The sequence below is a fragment of the Labeo rohita genome, chromosome 12, assembly GCF_022985175.1.
Source record: "Labeo rohita strain BAU-BD-2019 chromosome 12, IGBB_LRoh.1.0, whole genome shotgun sequence".
Taxonomy (NCBI): domain Eukaryota; kingdom Metazoa; phylum Chordata; class Actinopteri; order Cypriniformes; family Cyprinidae; genus Labeo; species Labeo rohita.
In genome coordinates this window covers 17727275-17747850 of record NC_066880.1, presented here as the reverse complement: position 1 = coordinate 17747850, position 20576 = coordinate 17727275, and the positions used below count along the sequence as shown (strand labels likewise).

At 34.4% G+C, this 20576-nt stretch overlaps 1 protein-coding gene across 1 annotated transcript in view; it reads left to right on the top strand.

Moving 5' to 3' along the window:
* Positions 1 to 12933: 12933 nt before the first annotated feature.
* shisa8b (shisa family member 8b) overlaps positions 12934 to 20576 on the top strand; it is a 34007-nt gene continuing 26364 nt past the window's right edge. The window contains exons 1-2 of the mRNA XM_051125054.1: positions 12934 to 13207; positions 13396 to 14023. Of these exons, the coding sequence (XP_050981011.1) occupies positions 13464 to 14023 (560 nt within the window). The 5' untranslated portion in view covers positions 12934 to 13207; positions 13396 to 13463. The remainder of the gene's footprint in view (positions 13208 to 13395; positions 14024 to 20576) is intronic.

Here is a 20576-nt window from a genome sequence, read left to right as displayed (position 1 = left end):
ATTTTAGCTAACTATAATAACCCTATTTATAGTATATAATACTAAATTACCTCCAATATATGCATGTTGTCTGTTTTACATATAAATGTATGTTGGATGATTGATTTGAATTATAAATCCATTTAACTACCTTAAAGGGATAGTGCACCCAAAAATGACAATTCTGTCATTAATTACTCGTGTTGTTCCAAACCCGTAAGACTTTCATTCATCTTCAGAACACAAATTAAGATATTTTTGATGAAATCTGACCCTCCATAGACAGCAATGAAACTAAAATGTTCCCAGGCCCAGAAATGTAGTAAGGACACTGGTAAAACAGTCCATGTGACATCAGTGGTTCAACCGTAATTTTACGAAGCTACTAGAATCTTAGGGTTTATGGGTTTGGAACAATATGAGGGTGAGTAATTAAAGAAGTTTCATTTTTGGGTGAACTCTTTTTGAGTTTGTTCTCGTAATGTTTCTCATTAATCTACGAGTAATTCCAAAGCCAACACTTATCACCCCCAAAAAATCTTCCATAGTTACAATTCACTCAAAAAAGTTTACACACAGAAACACGTACAAATGCGACAGTCTGTACTTTTAAAGTTGCGTTTGAATTGCATCACCTTGCTCACATCTTATATCATCTTCTTAGCGGTTCTTTACACATAGTGAAAATATGCTGATGTCAGGTTAACTAAGGCAGTGTTTAAAAATACAAAAACAGCTTTCTTTTTGTTCTCTTATAATCCACAAAATTATTTGCTTAGTTTAGCTTTTTTATTTCGAAATTGACGCTTGTAAATCCACTAAATCAGATACAGATTCTCATTTCGATATCATTTATTGTTGGCATTCACATGGCACTTTCCTTTTGGGAGCTGTCTGCTCACACAGTCCCTGACATTTATATGATTTCTTGGGCTATGCCACTAATTAACCACTATGGCTTTTCAGGGTGTGATCCTCTCATCCAATATTACTGTCACGAGCAGATAAAAAGATTTTACATCTAATCATGTGCATAATGTTCTTCCAGTACCATTAAAATCAGAGGGCAAAGAAAAGCGAGAGAGTGACGCCATGCTCATGAGATGAGCAGAGAACATGCATGTCTTAGATAGCATACAAAAATACATATATAAAACATAAAACGAAGCTGTATGAAACATAATCCTTGGAGGAATTAAACATAATCTGACTGCTGATGTCCTCGTTTGCAGCTCAGGCTGTGGTTTATATTGAAGAAGTAATCCGTTGTGCAAGAAAGTGTTTTATAGTAGTTGCATGTAGGTTATGTATGACTTAGACTGTTTTTAGTGCATTAAAAACCGTGTTATATGTTTTTGCGTTTTTGTTATTTGGACTTTTAGGTTGTGTTTTAGGTGTTTCCTGTGCCACATTTTGTAGTCCCTTTGTAGCTTTCTTGTCCGATTGTGTCATGTTAATCTAGCCTGTCTACTTCAGTTCTTCCTATGTTTCCTATGTGTTGGTATGCTCAGTTTTGTTTCTTATATTCCTTGTTTTTCTGATATTTGTGAGTTTATTTTGTACTTTTAACCTTCTGCATTTGGATTCTGCACAATCACCCACCAAAAAGAAAATAAGCAGCTTCTTTTATATCTTCTAATATGCTGATATGCATTTAATATGAGAAGTAAAACAAACAGATTCACAGTTAATCTGGTAGATTCACAGTCACATTGTCCTAAATCAAAAGGTTTTCAGGGATGATTTATGGGTGTTTTACTGGAGTGCAAAAATGAAGGTCTTTAGTATTTAATTAGAATGATGACATATGACACATACAGACATAACCTTTTTTTTCAGGCACTGGTCAATTTTTTGGCTATTTTGCTTTCATAACTGTTTTGTGTTTTGCTAATGCATCATTTGCCTGATTTACATACCTTTATTCATAAAATATGGTTAAAATTGTTGTTTTCAACTGACAGTATTTTCTGGTTTATAGAGTGATCAAACAGATATCCAAAATTCCCTCTGTGAAAACCTTTCACTTTTTGGCTTTGTCCAATGTTCAGATTTCTGTTCCGGATACGTGTGCAAATTAGTTCATATTTAACTAGATGGTGCTTTATTTTCATATTTTAACATAACATTAAAGACAAAAAAAAAAAAAAAAAAAAAAAAAACTTGTAATACGAAACAATTTTCTGAATGTTCTGTCATTACTAAACTTAGTATAGTGATATCTATTAATTATAATTTTGACCTTATACTAAATTACTATACCTAAGATCAGTCTTACCTAAGATCAGTTGTAACAGTCCGACCATGTTTTGATGCCGAAGCAGGGATGTAAGTTAGACAAGAATTAAGCGATTGAGGTGTTGTCAGGGCGTCGTGTGCGGGGAATGAGGAGTAGGGTCGAGGAGACCTGGAACATGCACTTTTATTAAATAATAAACACAAGGAACAGGAACGGACGGGAACAGCAGGGAATCCACACGCAAAACGACATGAAAAGACTTCAAGAATTGACAAGCACACGGGGAACAGAACCAAACTTATATACACAGACAAATCAGAGGGAGACATGTGAACGATTAAACAATGACGTAAAAATTGAAGACGGAACAGGAAAGACCAAATAAGGGTATACATAGGAAAAACCACAGAAAAAGTCCACAGGGGTGTGACAGGTGTTGTGTTGCTGGATGTAATAATGAACGTAGTGGTCGTCATTTACTCCCGACATCTGAGCTGCTGAAGATGCAGTGGATTACGTTTGTTTGTGAATGGAACGCGCCTCCCGATCTACATATATCTGTGTATGTTCACGCAAATCATTCGTGATCCAGCTTCACTTACAGCAGAAGTGAGTATAAGGGTTTTTTTATGAATCTTTGCGATGGTCTTTCCTAATAATGTGCTAGTTAGCAAGTTTAGCGGCTAAACGCGGCTAAAGTAAAAAGGTTCGTCACTCCACAGAGAGAAGAGAGGGGCGGGGCGAGCAGAGCTCATTTGCATTTAAAGCAGCCTCGTTCAGAATGGGATGATTTTTGCAGAGCTGATTTTGGCAAGGTAAAAAGGGTGTTATTTTACACAACCTTTTATGAATTTTTAACCAAAGTATATTATAGACTTTTCATTAAGACCCTAAAGAATCATACCAACTTGTGGAAAATGGGCATCTGATGACCCCTTTAATGCACTGTATGAATAAGGCTGTTAACTGTATGTTATCATTTCAGTCAAAGACAAAGCAAAAAAAAAAAACCCAACTTATTTCAACTTATAATAATTAGAGTAATTCACTAAATATGTACTTACCCTCAGACCATCCAAGATGTAGATGAGCTTGCTAGTTCATAGAAAGAAAAAACAAACAAACAAAAAGATACTAATAATAATTTTAGCAATTTCAACTTTTTTAAGGGCTAATAAGAGGCTCCAAAGCCGCAAATACAGATCAAATGAGGTAACAGTAGGAGGGTTTTTACCCATCTGAAAATAGTTGACCAAGTTGCTGTTTAAGCTAGTTAAAAGCCTGGTGGGAACACCAGCTTCCCTTGCTAAAATACCAGGTGTGAACTTGAAAATGAAAATAGTTCCTGTATACAGTAGCTGCAAGGCTCTGAAATTTCTAAAAAAATTTAAGGTAATCAAGAGCTTTCTACCATTTTCATTATTCACAGCACTTTTTCTCTGAACAAGACTGAAGAGGGAACAGAGCTGTGCTATGGGGGATTGCTCTTGGCTCTCCCTCTGTAAATTAGATTTTTATTTTCCTCTTCATGGTCCCCAACAGCATGGCTGGTAATACGACTTTGCACTCTATGCATTTGAGGTATATCGATCTTAAAGGAATAGCTCACCCAAAAATGAAAATTTGCTGAAAATGTACTAACCCTCAGGCCATCAAAGATGTAGATGAGCTTGTTAGTTCATGGAAACAAATATAGAGAAATGTAGCATTACATCACTTACTCACCAATGAAGCTGAGTTCAACTGAGTGTGGGGATATTTTTAAGCAGTTATTGTTACTTTTGTACTCCTGAGAGACTTCAAGTCTCACTTTTTCCCGACAGACCACTGCAACAAACCTCTAGGTGATGAATCAGGAAGAGAAACTTTTTCACAGTTTCAGAAGAGACAATAGGGATAGACATGAATACTGAGAAATTAGCAGTTTATACACATTATTATTCTATTTTTGCTCCACTGGCAAAAATAGTTCCAAACAAACCCTATATCATATGTTGCATATCTCTGAGCAACACACAATGGTGTTTAGTTTCTGAATCAATCTGTTTCTGAACAAAAATAAATTATGATTCAATGGCTTGCTCATAATAACACTTGTCGTCACCTTCTAGTGCAACTATAACCTGCAAAAAAGTCGCTGAAAAAAAACCCAAAATCACTTTACACGCCGACAGCATATTTGAAACGCAAAAACACAGACAATCACAAAAATAGCCTTTTCTAATTTAAATGAACTAATGCGTCTGTTAGTTATAAAATGTGCTTTGTTATCATGTGGTGCTAGATGATTTTCAATACATGTGCAAACAGATACAGCTGCACTTTTTATCTGAAATCACTGCATGTGTATAATTAGAGGAATTACTTCAGATTAAGATTATGGAAAGTGAGCAGATCTTCCAAAATTTCCAGACTTCAAAAATCCAAAAATGGGGGAACCCTTTCCAGCAGTGACTGTATGATTTTGAGATCAATCTTTTCACACTCAGGACAACTGAGGGACAGACACAATATGCAACTATTAAAAAAGGTACAAACATTCACGGATGCTCCAGAAGGAAAGACGATGCATTAAGAGCTAGGGGTGAAAACTTTTGAACAGGATGAAGATGTCCAATTGTTTCTTATTTTTGTTGAAATTTTTCCATTTAGTACTGCCCTTTAGAAGCAACAGAAGATACTTGGATGTTCCCCAGATAACAAATGAAGTACAATTTACCTTGATCTTCAAATTAAAAAAGTTTTGTTGTGTTTGAATCTCTCAGTTGTCCTCAGTGTGAAAAGATGGATCTCAAAATCATACAGTCACTGCTGGAAAGGGTTTAAAAATGCAAAAGATTTCACATGACATCAGACATGCATGCTGTTCACGCTCATTTTGTAGTGTAATTTTCCAGATGCTCGTACTATAAAAAAAATGATATGTGGAGTGATATTAGATGATCACTACCATGCTTGCTATTCATTTGGATTTTGTCTCAATTTATACATTTTTATCTTTTATTATTATTATATCATTTACAGTTAACAAGATTCTCTATCTGTTCTGGGTACGGATGTAAAAGAAGAGTTCGGGAGTTAGAGAAGATAAAAAATGCTGAAAAAGAAAGAGAGCAAGAAAAAAAGTTCAAGATCTCACGTCACTGAAATGATAAGCTGGTGTAAAGCTGAATTTAGAGAGATGACGACATAGACAATTCAATCAAATTCACTACCACCCCCTGTCTAATGCGCTTAAGATGTACATATTCCAGACTGGAAGATAAAAATGACTTAATATTTTGCTTTAAAAGTTTGAAAACCTTTAAACCTTTGTGCTGCTTTAATCTAGTTCTTAAACCGCAGGGAAAAAAAGAAGAGTCCCCCAGCATAGAAATCCCACGTGTCTTCAATATATTCATTCCACTGGATATTTTAAACATTATCTGCTTTCAGGCCAAAGCTAAAATAAACTTGCTGATGCAAGCGCATCAATTGTGAAACTAATCCCGTAGTTTGCTATAATCATCCTGTTTGTGAACCGATACTAAGATTTTAGACGCATCAAAGCGTGGGTTAAAAGAAACGAAACCTAGGAAGTTTCAAGCAGCGAGTAAAAAGAGCGAGTAAATCATATTATTGAAATTCTGAGCTGAGTGGCAGGTTTTCTCAATGGATCCAGGTGCTTCTAAACCAATTTACAATAATAAAGAACTCAGCACAGTGGAGTGACTGGCTATTTGCATCTCTTTTCACTTGGTAAAGGTCAAGTTTGACAGAGAGTCTACAGAGACCTCAAACAGACCTGACTGTTTATGAGACATTAAAATACACACGATTCACCAGAGGTTTTATAGTCTAGAAAAGGGCATATGGCTGGTTTAATCATCAAAAATGTTTACACCGAAAATGTTCTTTCTTTCTTTCTTTCTTTCATTCTTTCTTTCTTTCTCTCTGGAACAAAGTAATCAAAATACACTATAAAACACCCATCTAGCTCAACTGTGTTACTCTACATCAATATTTTCATGTTCATACCAAACATAAAAGACTTTTAGGCATTGCAGTAGCACTTTAATTTTATTAAGGTAGAACTTATCATCTAAAGGCTGCCAGTTTTGTTGCAAGTCCTGGCAGTCTCATGATGACCACCCATACTCTCTGTGGGCACACTTGGGTTTCTAACTTTCTCTCTTTTTCTTCATTTCTTTTGCTTTTGTAGCATCAGGACATAAGTACTGAAGGAAAAAGAATAGAGATGGCCCCACAGCTTCATGTTCACATGCAGCATGTGTTTGGTGATACAACTTGCCATTGGATATAGACCATTCAGCAGTGGCAGCACTGATTAATAGTCGATACTACTGTACATTAGCAGTTAGCCCAAGAGCCATGGGTGTTGTGCTAATTTGGGACGGTAGGAAAAAAAAAGGAAATTCTCTTTGTCTAATCTATATGACATTGCCTGGTATTTTTTGCTCTTAATTTTGTTAAACATTATGGGATCCCACTACTTGACTTGTCATTGAGGCAGTATTCTTGAAAGTGCTTAACACATTTTGTACTTATTACTCTCAGAACAAAAGTGCAAAAAATGTTACCTTTAGGGGTACAACAGCTTTCCATTGGGGCAGTACCCTTACAGGGACGCTTTTGTACCTTCTTATCCACTTAATAGGTTTATAAAAGTACCAAAGGAGTACCTTAAGGGTACATATCACCACTAATATGAAACTTTTAGGCATAAAGAAGGTATAAAGGTGTCCCTTTTAAAGGTAATGCTCAAGTGTTTTGATTAATTTCAATATCAATACTAATTTAATACAGGGTAAATACTGCTTGGCACTCAGAATAATACAGTTATATTTTAATAAATAATTATTTAAAAACAATAACAATACAATTATTATTATTGCTTTTATAATTATGATAAGTTAAAACTACAGTTGAAGTCAAAAGCTTACATACACATTGCAGAATCTGCAAAATGTTAATTACTTTTCCAAAATAAGAGGGATCATACAAAATGCATGTTATTTTTTATTTAGCACTGACCTGAAAAAGATATTTCACACAAGAGAAAATAATAGTTGAATTTATAAAAATAACCCCATTCAAAAGTTTACAAATGCTTGATTCTTAATACTGTGTTGTTACCTGAATGATCCACAGCTGTGTTTTGATAGTTGTTCATGAATCCCTTGTTTGGCCTGAACAGTTAAACTGCCCACTATTTTTCCAGAAAAATCCTTCAGGTTCCACAAATTCTTTGGTTTTTCAGCATTTTTGTGTATTTGAACCCTTTTCAACAGTTACTGTATGATTTTGAGATCCTTTTGAGATCCATCTTTTCACCCTGAGGACAACTGAGGAACTCATATGCAATTATTACAGGATGCATTAAGAGTCAGAGGTGTAAACTTTTGAACAGAATGAAGATGTGTACACTTTTGCCCCGCCCCGCCCCTTGTGTTTTCTTCTGGAGAGTCTTTGAGAGTGTGAACCTTCTGTAATAGTTGCATTTGAGTCCCTTAATTGTCCTCAGTGTGAAAGTATGAATCTCAAAATCATACAGTCATTGTTGGAAAGGGTTTAAATACACAAAAATGCTGAAAAACCAAGGAATTTGTGGGAGCTGAAGGATTTTTCTGAAGAACAGCAGACAGTTTAACTGTTCAGGCCAAACAAGGGACTCATGAGCAACTATCACTAAACAAACAAACAAACAAAAAAAACACCTGTGGATCATTCAGGTAACAACACAGCATTAAGAATCAAGCATATGTAAACTTTTGAACGGGGGTCTTTTTATGAATTCAACTATTATTTACTCTTGTGGTCTATATGTAAATGTCTTTTATGTGAAATATCTTATTCAGGTCATTACTAAATAAAAAATAACATGCATTTTGTATGATCCCTCTTATTTTGGTAAAATAATTAACATTTTGCAGATTCAGCAAGATGTATGTAAACTTGTGACTTCAACTGCATCATTTTATTAAGTTATTTTGTAGTGTAATTTTTTAGATCACTGTACCACTTTTGATATTCATTTACTTTTTTTCCCTAAGGATCCCTACATTTATATATAGTTTTGTTTGCACACTGTTTAAAGATGTCTTTATTATATAGTTTCATTAACCATTTTTGGTAACACTTTATTGTAAGGTGTCCTTGTTACACGTTACATGTAATTACTATTATAATAACAATGAATTATGCATGATTACATGCAAGTAACCCTAAACCAAACCCTAATCCTAACCCTAACCATATAGTAAGTACATGTAGTTAATAGTACTCAGTACTTAAATGTATAATTACACTGTAACAAGGACACCTTAAAGTGTAACCCATTATTATTAAACATAAAACAGTGTTTAAACTACTATCAAAGCTATTTTATCTTAAGCAGGAAACAGTGCAAGAATGTTGAATTGTAATTTGCTTTATTATGCAAAGGGATTTAGCAAAGCCTTCCCTTCTAAAATGTCACAAAACCCTTTGGGACTCATAAGTACGGCCAAAAAAGTAAAAAATAAATAACACCTGAATGTCATTACAATGCTGATTTCATAGCAGCTACTCCACATGCGTATTTAAATGTGGCAACGCTTTAAGGTGACGTTAGATGTACTAAAAGTGAATTATACATAAGTACAAGCAACTATCCCTTCTATATAAAGAACGTAGTTAATTAATATTACTCAGCTATTATGTGTAATTACATTGTAATACATGTCATCTTAAATTACGTTTCTTAACATTTTGATTTTAAATCAACAACAAAAACTTAAAAACTTCTTTGTTGCAAATCATGAAAGTTCCACGTCTGCACTGCTTCCTCATCATATCTTATATATATTTCTATCATTTTATGCAGTAGAGAGACTGAATAATATATTTTCCATCTTATAACTAAATATATAGAGAGGAGGGTGCTGTATATCTGTTAATACCTCTCCACATCAGAACTGTCAAGGCTATATTTCACGCTTCAGCAAATCCATCCAAGACCTTGCATCTGACAGCATTCATTTCAAGCACTGAAAAACTGCACTGCAGTCTTCCATACTTTTACAAAAAAAGGAGCGAATGACAGTCAGAAAGCCAATGACAAAGAAATAAATAACTAAAAATACTGACAAAGTTTAGAAATAAAAACACCCTTATGTGAGTTGATCAGCACATTGATCAGAGGCTTTATCGGTCGACAAAGAATAATTCGTCTTTGACGAAGACGAATGTAATGTGACCACAAAACAAGAGCAACTATGAACGATTTACAAGTAAAATGCTGACCTTGTTACTTGGAGAAAAATGAGATTCAAATAAACCCTAAAGTGAATAAATAAAGGCCATGATAAAATATGCACACACAACCAAACACACACACACAGATACAAGGAGTTCAACGCATTCTGATGAGAGGACACATTTATCTTCTGTATTGAGAGCCAAAGGCACTACAACTACAGATTCTGACTCAGGATACATATTCATTTGGGGGATTATTCAGATTCAACGTCATCACCCTCATATTCAGCCCTACAAATAAAGCAAACAGGCTGTTTTTGTAACATCGCTGAAGCTGAAAGCCATCCATCAGACCAGTTTGACCAGGCTGAGAGATTATAAGACCAGCAATGTAGCTAAGGCTGGTCTAAGATGTTTTTTTTTTTTTGCATCGGAAAAGCACCATCAAAGTATCACAAATTGGTCCACATGACTCATGTGCTGTATTTCAACTCTCCAAAGTTTTCATACACCTATTGTATTCACACTTTGACAAATCTTATAATGTCTTTAGCTATGAGTAAGTGCGTAGTCAGTCCCCTAAGCTTAATTAAAAAAACATTTTTGATCATTTTGAAAATCAGTGCAGGAACAAATACCATGTGGATCTGGATATGACGCAAAGGAGCCTGAGTGATGAGGCAAACAGACAGTCACAAAGTAATGATCAAGAAGAAAGTAGGACAACATGTTTATTAGAAATTTTACCATTTAAGTATTTTGACTTTGAAATCATCAAGATGCTTGCAATACAAAAAAGGGCAGAGTAGGAGATACAGATTGAAAAAAGAGAATTAGTTTGAGAGGACCAAAGAGATCTGTGAGATGCCTTATTCATCCTCCTTCCTCTAGTCAGAACTCCTGGTTATGTTTGTCACATCTTAACCCTGTGTAGAGAGCTGATCAAAGACACAAGTCCCCTCGGAGCCCATCACAAACACACTGTACGTGAAGAATGGAAGAGAACGACAGAAAAACTGCAATAACCTTGTGAAAGAATTAAAAAAAAATTAATAGTTGATTTAATCATTGAAATTTTGACACTGGACAGTTTGGATATTTTCTGGTTTAGTGTAAAATATCTGTTTAGTTCATTGAACTTCGCAGAGGAATGGTCGTAAGACATGGTGAATACTGATGTGCTGATAGACAGGGGGTGGGGGACACTTCAAAAGGACTTTGGCATCAAAACATGTCAAATGTAAATTCATGTTCCAGGTCCATTTGATGTTCACACAGTTTTCAGGTTGAAGGTGTGTGGAACAGTATACACCACAAGCAACCAAAACTAGATGTTAATATTACATGTTAATCTTACTATACTGTATGTTTGTATTATTAGTGATGGTAAATGAACATTTTTAATTAAAAGTTACATAAAAGTCTCATTATATTTTTTACTTTTTCTGCTTCAAAAGTGATAACTAAATTAAAACAAAACAAAAAAATGTATTTAGCATTTTTTTGCATTTTCATGTACTGTACATTGTATCTTGCAATTCTGACTTTTTTTCTCACAACTGCGTTTGTATCTTGCAATTCTGACTTGTTTCTTACAATTGTGTGTATCTCGCAATTCTGACTTTTTTCTCGCAATTATGTGTATCTCGCAATTCTGACTTTTTTCTTGCAATTGCGTGTATTTCACAATTCAGACTTTTTACTTGCAATTGTGTCTATCTCCCAATTCTGATTTTTTTTCTCGCAATTGCGTTTGCATCTCGCAATTCTGACTTTTTTCTTGCAATTACGTGTTTGTATCTCACAATTCTGACTTTTTTGTCACAATTGCGCATGTATCTTGCAATTCTGACTTTTTTCTCGCAATTGCGTGTATTTCACAATTCAGACTTTTTGCGTGCATTGTGTGTATCTTGCAATTCTGATTTTTTTTTCTTGCAATTGTCTTTGTATCTTGCAAATCTAGACTTTTTTCTCAGTTACGTGTTTGCATCTTGCAATTCTGACTTTTTTCTTGCAATTTGCATGTTTGTATCTTGCAATTCTGACTTTTTTCTCAAAATTGCGTGTATTTTGCAATTCTGACTTTTTACGTGCATTGTGTGTATCTCATAATTCAGAATTTTTTATTCTCATAATACGTGTTTGTATCTTGCAATTCTGACTTTTTTCTCGAAATTGCACGTATTTTGCAATTTAGACTTTTTACGTGCATTGTGTGTATCTCTTAATTCTGACTTTTTTTCTTGCAATTGTGTTTGATCTTGCAATTCAGTCTTTTTTTTCTCACAATTTGCATTTTTGTATCTCGCAATTCAGACTTTTTCCTTGCAATTTGCATGTTTGTATCTTACAATTCTGACTTTTTTCTTGCAATTGCGTTTGCATCTCTTAATTTTGACTTTTTTCTCGCAATTGTATGTATCTCGCAATTCTGACTTTTTTTGCAGTTATGTGTTTTTATCTTGCAATTCTGACTTCTTTCTCGCAATTGAGTGTATCTCGCAATTCTCACTTTTTCTTGCAATTCTGACTTTTTCTCACAATTGCGTGTTTGTATCTCACATTTCTGACTTTTTTTCTTGCAATTATGTGTTTGTATCTCACATTTCTGACTTTTTTCTTGCAATTACGTGTTTGTATCTCACAATTCTGACGTTTGTCTTGCAATTTGCATGTTTGTATCTTGCAATTCTGACTTTTTTTTTTTCGCAACTGCGTTGTTTGTATCTAGCACTTCTGACTTTTTTCTTGCAGTTGCAAGTTTATATGTCAAAAATCTGACTTTTTTTCTCAGAAATGTGAAACATAAACTTGCAATTGCAAGTTATAATTGCCAGTTCTGAGGGGAAAAAAAGAACAGAATTGCGAAATAAAAAGTCGCAATTACTTTTTTTTAAATGTTTATTCAGGGGCAGAAATGGGCTTCCATATTTTACTGAAAAAAAATTACTGACCCCAAACTTGAATGGTAATATCTTTTATCGTCACACTTTCCTCTCTAATCATATAGAATTAAAACATTATTCATATTTTAATTTAACCAAGAATTAGTTGTGAAAAAGCACTTACAAACCATTATCTAGTCACTGCCGACAGGATGGTTGAAACATCCAGAACACACTGTTCAGATGAACATCATTAATGGTGAAATCAACCTAAACCTCAAGTCATAATAGAGATAGCTGGCCATAATATATTTTCCCCCCTTTTTGCATGTTCTATTTCGCTCTAAATTTGATATATGCAAACAAAAGAATTGTATTGTATACGTTTTTCAGTATCTATAAAGGCCTGTGATCTAAGCCCTTCAGCAACATAATGTCTCCTCCCCTTTCACACTATAACCAGCAGCTGGATGGAAAATATGCCCCCCACCACAATCCCTCTCTCTCTCTCTCTTTTCTCCCTCTCTGATATGCTGCGAAAAGAAGGGAGGAGTTTTAATTTGAATCCTGAACTGTTGCCCTTCACAAGGCTCAGAGACAGCACTCCGAGTCGATCGCTGTGGATTAAAACACCTGTCTGTTGGCTCACTCGCTACTTAGGAAAGGATTTTTTATGGAAAATTACTGTGACTGGTTGTTTACAGAAGTGAAAAGGAAACTGAAAAGAAAGTTTTACTACTGGTGAGCACCGAGAACAAGTGTTGAACAGTGCTTGGAAACATAAGATGAGATGCACATCTGGACAGGACCAGGACAAGGCAACAAATGTCCAAGAATTTATTTTCTCTCTCAAAGGACAAAGGTAATGTTGTAATTGAAAAAACATTTTATACTGTTTTTTTTATTGTTGAAGTACTTAAACAATATTATATTTTGGTCAAATGTATTTTTTTTTATTAATTACAACAAATGTTAATTAAAGTTATTTAATATATCCATAAAATTAATCTTTTAAACCATTTTTTGACCATAGCTGTATTTGTGTAAAAGTCATTCATGCTAGGTATCTTCACTCTCAAAGTGAGGTAAATCATTGGACACCTTGTGTTGGGTGAAGCATGGCTGGAAATAATTTCTTACTACATCTTCTGCTCACTGCCATTGTGGGACGGGCTGCTAAAGCACAGGACGAGACTTCTACTGATATGGACATCCAAACAGCCAATCAGACTATAGATCCTTTGTTGATTTCTGTGACATCAGAGGGGCCTCCAACTTTGACCACACATGTAGAGGTGGAGGAGGATACTGTGCCGTCCACTGGCACCCGCTGTAGGGGTTACTATGATGTCATGGGCCAGTGGGACCCTCCTTTTAATTGCAACGCAGGTATCTTCTTGTACTGTTGCGGCACCTGTTTCTACCGGTTCTGCTGTCAGTTCCGTCAACAGCGACTGGATCAGACCTCCTGCTCCAACTATGATACTCCAATCTGGGCCAACACTGGAAAACCTGTGGCCACCAACACTGAGGTGCAGCCAGACCATGAGCGGGATCGGACTCACATGATTGTGTACATCATCTGTGGTGTGGTGGCTATCATGGTCCTAGTGGGAATCTTCACCAAACTGGGGCTGGAAAAAAGCCGGGGAGTACAGAATGACCACAGTAACTCCAGGTGAGCAGACACAAGCTAAAATGGAACTCTATTAAACTTCATAGCCAGCAAATACACGCTACACAAAGTGTGCTACACACATGAATGCATGGGTGACTAGACTCACAATTGATTCCAACAGAGTTTACTATTAGCATGCTGCTATGCTAACATCACAATACTACAAAACAAAACACAAAACACTCCTAAACATGAGGTAAAATCATTTAATACTTTTTGTTCATTCATAATTGATATTTCACTTTGGTCGACCACCATCTTGGACATTTTCACAATACATTCTAGGACTCCTTGTCAAAAGTAATCACACTTTATCCTTCCTTTAAAATGTGTAATAATTATGGGATATATTTTAAAAGGATATACGCGCTAAATGTAATGTTTTTGGACACTTAACTGCATGTTATTTAAAATTAAATTCATATTAAACACAATTAGTTGAAACTAAGTGTTTTTTAACCACTTAAGTAGGACATAAGAACATCTTTATATAAATTCATAATTACCTTGAAATATGCACTGTAAAAAATAATTTGTTGAGTCAACTTAAAATAATTTGTAACCTGGCTGCCTTAAAATTTTATGTTCAGTCAACTCAAAAAAAATTATTCAACTTGAAATGTTAAATTATACTAAGTGACAACTTAGATATTTGAGTTAAATCAACTTAAAATTTTAAGGCAGCTGGGTTACTTACCCATCTGTTAAGTTTAGCAAACACAAATATCTTTGTATAATTGTTACTTAGTACAACTTAACATTTTAAGTTGACTAAACTTATTTTAGTTGACTGAACTTAAAATTTTAAGGCAGCAGGGTAACAAATTATTTTAAGCTGACAAACAAATTGTGTTTTTTATTTTTTACAGTGTGGTTGAAGTGTACTGCTAAATGTTACTTACAAGCGTTTATGGTAAACTATACTTCAAATATATACTTTAATAATTTCTGTTGAAATGTTTATGTCATGTTAAATGTATGTGTAATTATACTTAATGATTAAGTTGCACTTTAATACATTTAAAACTAAATAAAACAGCAAAAACATCAATATTTTACATGTGGTTTAGTATGTTAGTCAACATATCAAGATACTTTAAAGTAAAACTTTTAATTTAACATTCTTATAAATTGCATTTAACAAAATCCTGTAAGAGAATTCGCTCTAAGTACACTTTTATTTTTTTAAGATTTGAAGTACACTACAAGTAGTAGTACAACTGCGTCAGCAGTACCACATGCATACATTGTGGTATTCTTCTGAATGTGCATTGAAGACTGACACGGAAGAGAAGAAATTGTTGATTATTGACTATTTTAATGATGTTCTTACTACCTTTCTGGGTCTTGAATGTGTCAATTGTGTTGCTGTCTATGCAGGGTCAGAAAGCTCTTGGATTTCATTAAAATATCTTAATTTGTGTTCTGAAGATGAACAAAGGTCTTACGGGTTTGGAACGACTTGAGGTTGAGTAATTAATGACAGAATTTTCATTTTTCATTTTAACTATCCCTTTAACTATCCCTTTAAAGGTGCTAATAGTGTATTGTTGGTTAACCAAAGCTATTTTTTTCAAGAATATTTTGGCTAGCCTTCACATCTATATAAAATACATTACGTAGTAAACCAAGTAACAGTATCCAGCCTAGATAAAGCTATTAATATGCATGCTACACTACTGAATTTCACAATCATCTGTACTAGAGACATAAAAAGAATGGAAGAAAATTTGCAGTGTTGTCCTAAGGTTATTTTAATATTCATGGCATCAACGCATTAAAAAGCTAACCTCATCCCACTTGAATATTTCTTATGTCTCAATTCCCAGTTCTCTTTCGCTATTCCTTTCCCTCCAAACGTCAGATGGAACCTTTTGTTCTCATCGTTCTAAATATTCAAAATCCCTTTATGAATATCAAATTACCTGTCATGAGTAATATAACAAAATACAGAGAATTTATAATTCTCCCAGCGTTCTGCCGTAACCCCATTTTAGACAAGAAATGACCCACTAATGCAAACAGCCCTATCGAGATGAACACATTTGGAGGACGAAAATACTCATCCGAAGATTAGCACTTTTCTGAGGTTAACACCTCTCCAAAAGCATTTCCCACACGCTGAACACTGCACACCAGATTAACTCTTCTTACAAGATTAAGAGTTCTGCTAAGATTAACACTCTGCTTTAAGATTAAACCAATTTCTTACAGATTAACTCCTTTCGAGGCTACTGCTAGACTTCACAGCTCTAGACAACTAATTTATACATTTCCATTCGCACCATTAAAAAGAACAGCATTTTGGCTCCTAAATAATTTCCAACTTCCATTTCCAGTGATGTCTTAATATTTAAATGTTACACTAGCCTTTCATTTTCCTCAGAACTCTCCAACTTCAGTCAAACAGGGAAGCGGAAAACAGATTGAACTCAATCTATGCTTTGTAGTCATAGTTTTGTCATGTAAGCACAGGAATGGCCTACATTCATTTAAATGTGTGTCATTACTGAAACACTGAAGGACATAAATAGGGATGGAATAATATACACAAAACACAGAATGTGAGTCATGATTATGTGAGACATAATTCACTGTGGATTCCAGCAGTGATACTGAAATTCATAATTCAGATCACATCTTTAACAGCATGCTGAGGCCAAAGGCAAAATTCTGTGCCATACAATATTCAATCTACAGTTAAAGAAAATAATTCTCATGCTGGGCAGGGTACTTCAGCATATGGGTGTCCCGAGGGCTGAAATCTTTCAGATATATCACATTTATATAACGGTTTATATATCACATTTATATAACATTTATATAATCAGCCATTTTCTAAAAAATATATATATGAAGAGTTCAGATGCAAAAGACTCTAAATCCATCTGACATATTTCTTTAAAATTAGCATTCCTTTCTGGCTACTTTGTATAGGTTTGAAGTTTGAAGTAAAATTATTTAATGGACGTATATGTGTCAAGAGCATTCATTTAGTATCATTATCTCATTTTTTGACCGAGATGGCTTTTAGCTGGTTTTGCATCTGAACTCTTCATATATATATATATATATATACACACACTACCGTTCAAAAGTTTGGGGTCAGTACATTTTTATTGTTTTTTTTTTTTTTTTTAAGAAATTAATACTTTTATTCACCAAGGATGTATTAAGTTAATAATTAAAAGTTTATTAAAAGTTAATAATAAATAATTTACATTGTTATAAAATATTTATATTTTGAATAAACACTGTACTTTTTAAACTTGTTATTCATGAAAGAATCCTGAAAAAAAAAAAATCAGAGGTTCCAAAAAATATTTGGCAGCACAACTGTTGATATTATCCAACATTGATCATTCTAATAATAAATCCGCATATTAGAATGATTTCTGAAGGATCATGTGACACTTAAGACTGGAGTAACAGCTGATAAAAATTCAGCTTTTCATCACAGGAATAAATTCTATTTTAAAATATGTTAAAATAAAAACATTATTTTATATAGTAAAAACATTTTGCAATATTACTGTTTTTTTTCTATATTTTTAATCAAATAAATGCAGCCTTGATGAGCATAAGAGACTTCTTACTTCTTACTGACCCCAAACTTTTGAACGGTAGTGTGTATATATATATATATATATATATATATATATATATACAATATATACATAAATATACTTTTTAACCACAAATGCTTGTCTCGCACTAGCTCTATGACTTTACGTATTGCGTAATCACGTTGGACAGGTCACACGTGGTTAGTTCTTTGTCTGGGTACTTCTGTTCAAATGATTAGGGTAGTGCGAAAAACTTGACTACTTAATGCGTGAAGATGAGCAAGTGTGGTTAGAAAGTATATAATCTTTTATTTTTCATGTAGAGCCCTTTGAAACTGCATTGAAACTGCAATTTGGACTTTCAACCCATTGGCTCCCATTGTAGTCCACAAATATCCTGTAATGTTTTCTTCAAAAAACGTAATTTATTTTGACAGAAGAGAGAAAGACATGAACAACTTTAATGACATGGGGGTGAGAAAATTAAAAGGAAATTTTAATTATGGAGTGAACCTTTAAAGGAAAAGTTCACTTTCAGAACAAAAATTTACAGATAATGTACTCACCCCCCTTGTCATCCAAGATGTTCATGTCTTTCTTTCTTCAGTCATCAAATTTTTTTTTTTCCGGTTCATGACAGTTAGGGTATGTCAAAACATTCCCATCTCATGTTCTTCCTCTACTTCAAAATAGTCCTATATCGCTGTTTCACCTATTTTTGTTAAGGGTGTTTGATCTTCTTTGTATGTTCACTTTGAAAAGACTGGGTCAGAACTTCTGCAGCGATGTAGGATGATTTTAAAATTATTTTGAAAGTTGAGGGAGAAAATATGATTGGAGTTTTTTGATATACCCTAACTGTCTTGAACCAGGTTACACAGAGTTCAGGGAGAGCAAGACAAGACACGCGTATTTAAATTGTATTTGTTTAATGAAAAAAAAAATAAGACCCTTCTTCCTCAATGGGATCATTTACAACCGCATTTGGGATCGTTTGAAGTCACATTTAAACTGCATTTTGGAAGTTCAAAATCGGGGCACCATATCAGTCCTTTATATGGAGGAAAATCCTGAAATGTTTCCCTCAAAAATATAATTTCTTTACGGCTGAAGAAAGAAAGACATGAACATCTTGGATGACAAGGGGGTGAGTACATTATCTGTCCATTTTTGTTCTGAAAGTGAACTTCTCCTTTAAAGCTTTGCAATGACATTATGAAAAGTGCTAAAAAATGAATCTGAATTTAATTTAAAATAATTTATCTAAAAACTTTATATTGTAATGTTAGGCAAAACAAAGATACACAATATGAAATGCAAAATAAAACCCAAAAATTAATTAATTCATTGTTTTGGCTGTAGTACAATGACAAATAAAAATTAATATTTCAATTTTGGAAACAACTTGGATACTGCAAAACAGAAAAATAGCATTCTAGACAATAATACAAAGGAAATTCACTGACTGGGCTCTGGATATATATGAAGTTCTTTATAATTCTAAAGGCAATAATTGAATGTGAGTCTCTGTAAAAGCCTCCAGATACACGTAAGTTCAGATAAGACAGAATAAGGAGGGCAATATTAACATTATTAAAGGGATAGTTCACCCAAAAATGAAAATTCTGTCATTAATTACTCACCCTCATGTTGCTGCAAACCTGTAAGACCTTCGTTCATCTTCAGAACACAAATTAAGATATTTCTGATGAAATTCGAGAGCAACAATGCAACTGACATGTTCAAGGCCCAGAAAGGTAGTTAGGACATCATTAAAATAGTCCATGTAACATCTTTGGTTCAACCTTAATTTTTTGAAGCTACGACAATACTTTTTTGTGCAAAGAAAACAACATTTTAGTCAACAGTTTCTTCTCTTGAATGATGTCTATGCAGGGTCAGAAATCTCTTGGATTTCATCAAAAATAATTTAATTTGTGTTCTGGAGATGAACGAAGGTCATACGGGTTTGAAAAGACATGAGTGTGAATAATTAATGACAGAATTTTTATTTTTGGGTGAGCCATCCCTTTAAGCTTACTGCTTCCCCTCCAGCCCCCCTCACCTCCTTCAAACTCCTGAGCTTGTTTGTAAGATTTTAACCTGTGTCTTTCCTGTGGCTCCAAACTGTCTGAACTCATTTGACATGAATGAGATGTGGCTGCTCATGCCTGTGTGCTGTGTGTTCATGTGTATGTACAAGTGTGTCTTTGTGTCTCTCAGATTCTAGAGACGTCTCTCCCGCATGGTTGAGTCTTAGTGGGTGTGCACTGACATTTGCGTCCTGCTGGCCCCCTGCGTCTCTCTCATCTCCATCGTGACTTCAAGGCTCTCCTGTACCTCTAAGGTTAACGTGAGGGTCTATGCCGTCTGACAAAACCACTCATTACCTCTCTCTTTGGGCTTTTCTCTAGCCCTGTATTTGCTCTCTGGCTGAAAGGGATTTGTGCAGGCTGCTGTACTTGACAAGATCTAATACAAAACTTTCTGACTCTTACAATATATGCAGAAATAACTACTATAATCATTGTCTACTGATATGGCTACTATATACTTGAGAAACAGGAAGTTTAACCATGGTAACAATGATTTAAAAACAACCACTGTGAATAATTCAACAAACTGCTGCAAATTTAAAACAGGCCTACTTCTGCTATAAGTATATAATACAAATAATGTGCAAAGTATTTCATATGAATCTGTGCACATTAGTTAAATGACATGAGGGCTTATTGGGATGGCACAATGTGAATTTGACTAATTGGTTATCTCCGTGTTACACATTACAAGAGTAATTCAGTCCTACATAGCATTAAGCGAGGAGATAATTAGATATGGCACCCTACGAATAATTGCTGATAAAATCACACAACGCAGATCCAAAGATCCAGATTCCCATTCCACACAAAACGCAACCGCACAAGAAAGTGTGACAGGGCCGCCTGTACAAGCTCTCATTGGGATGACTGCGCTACAACCGATTATTT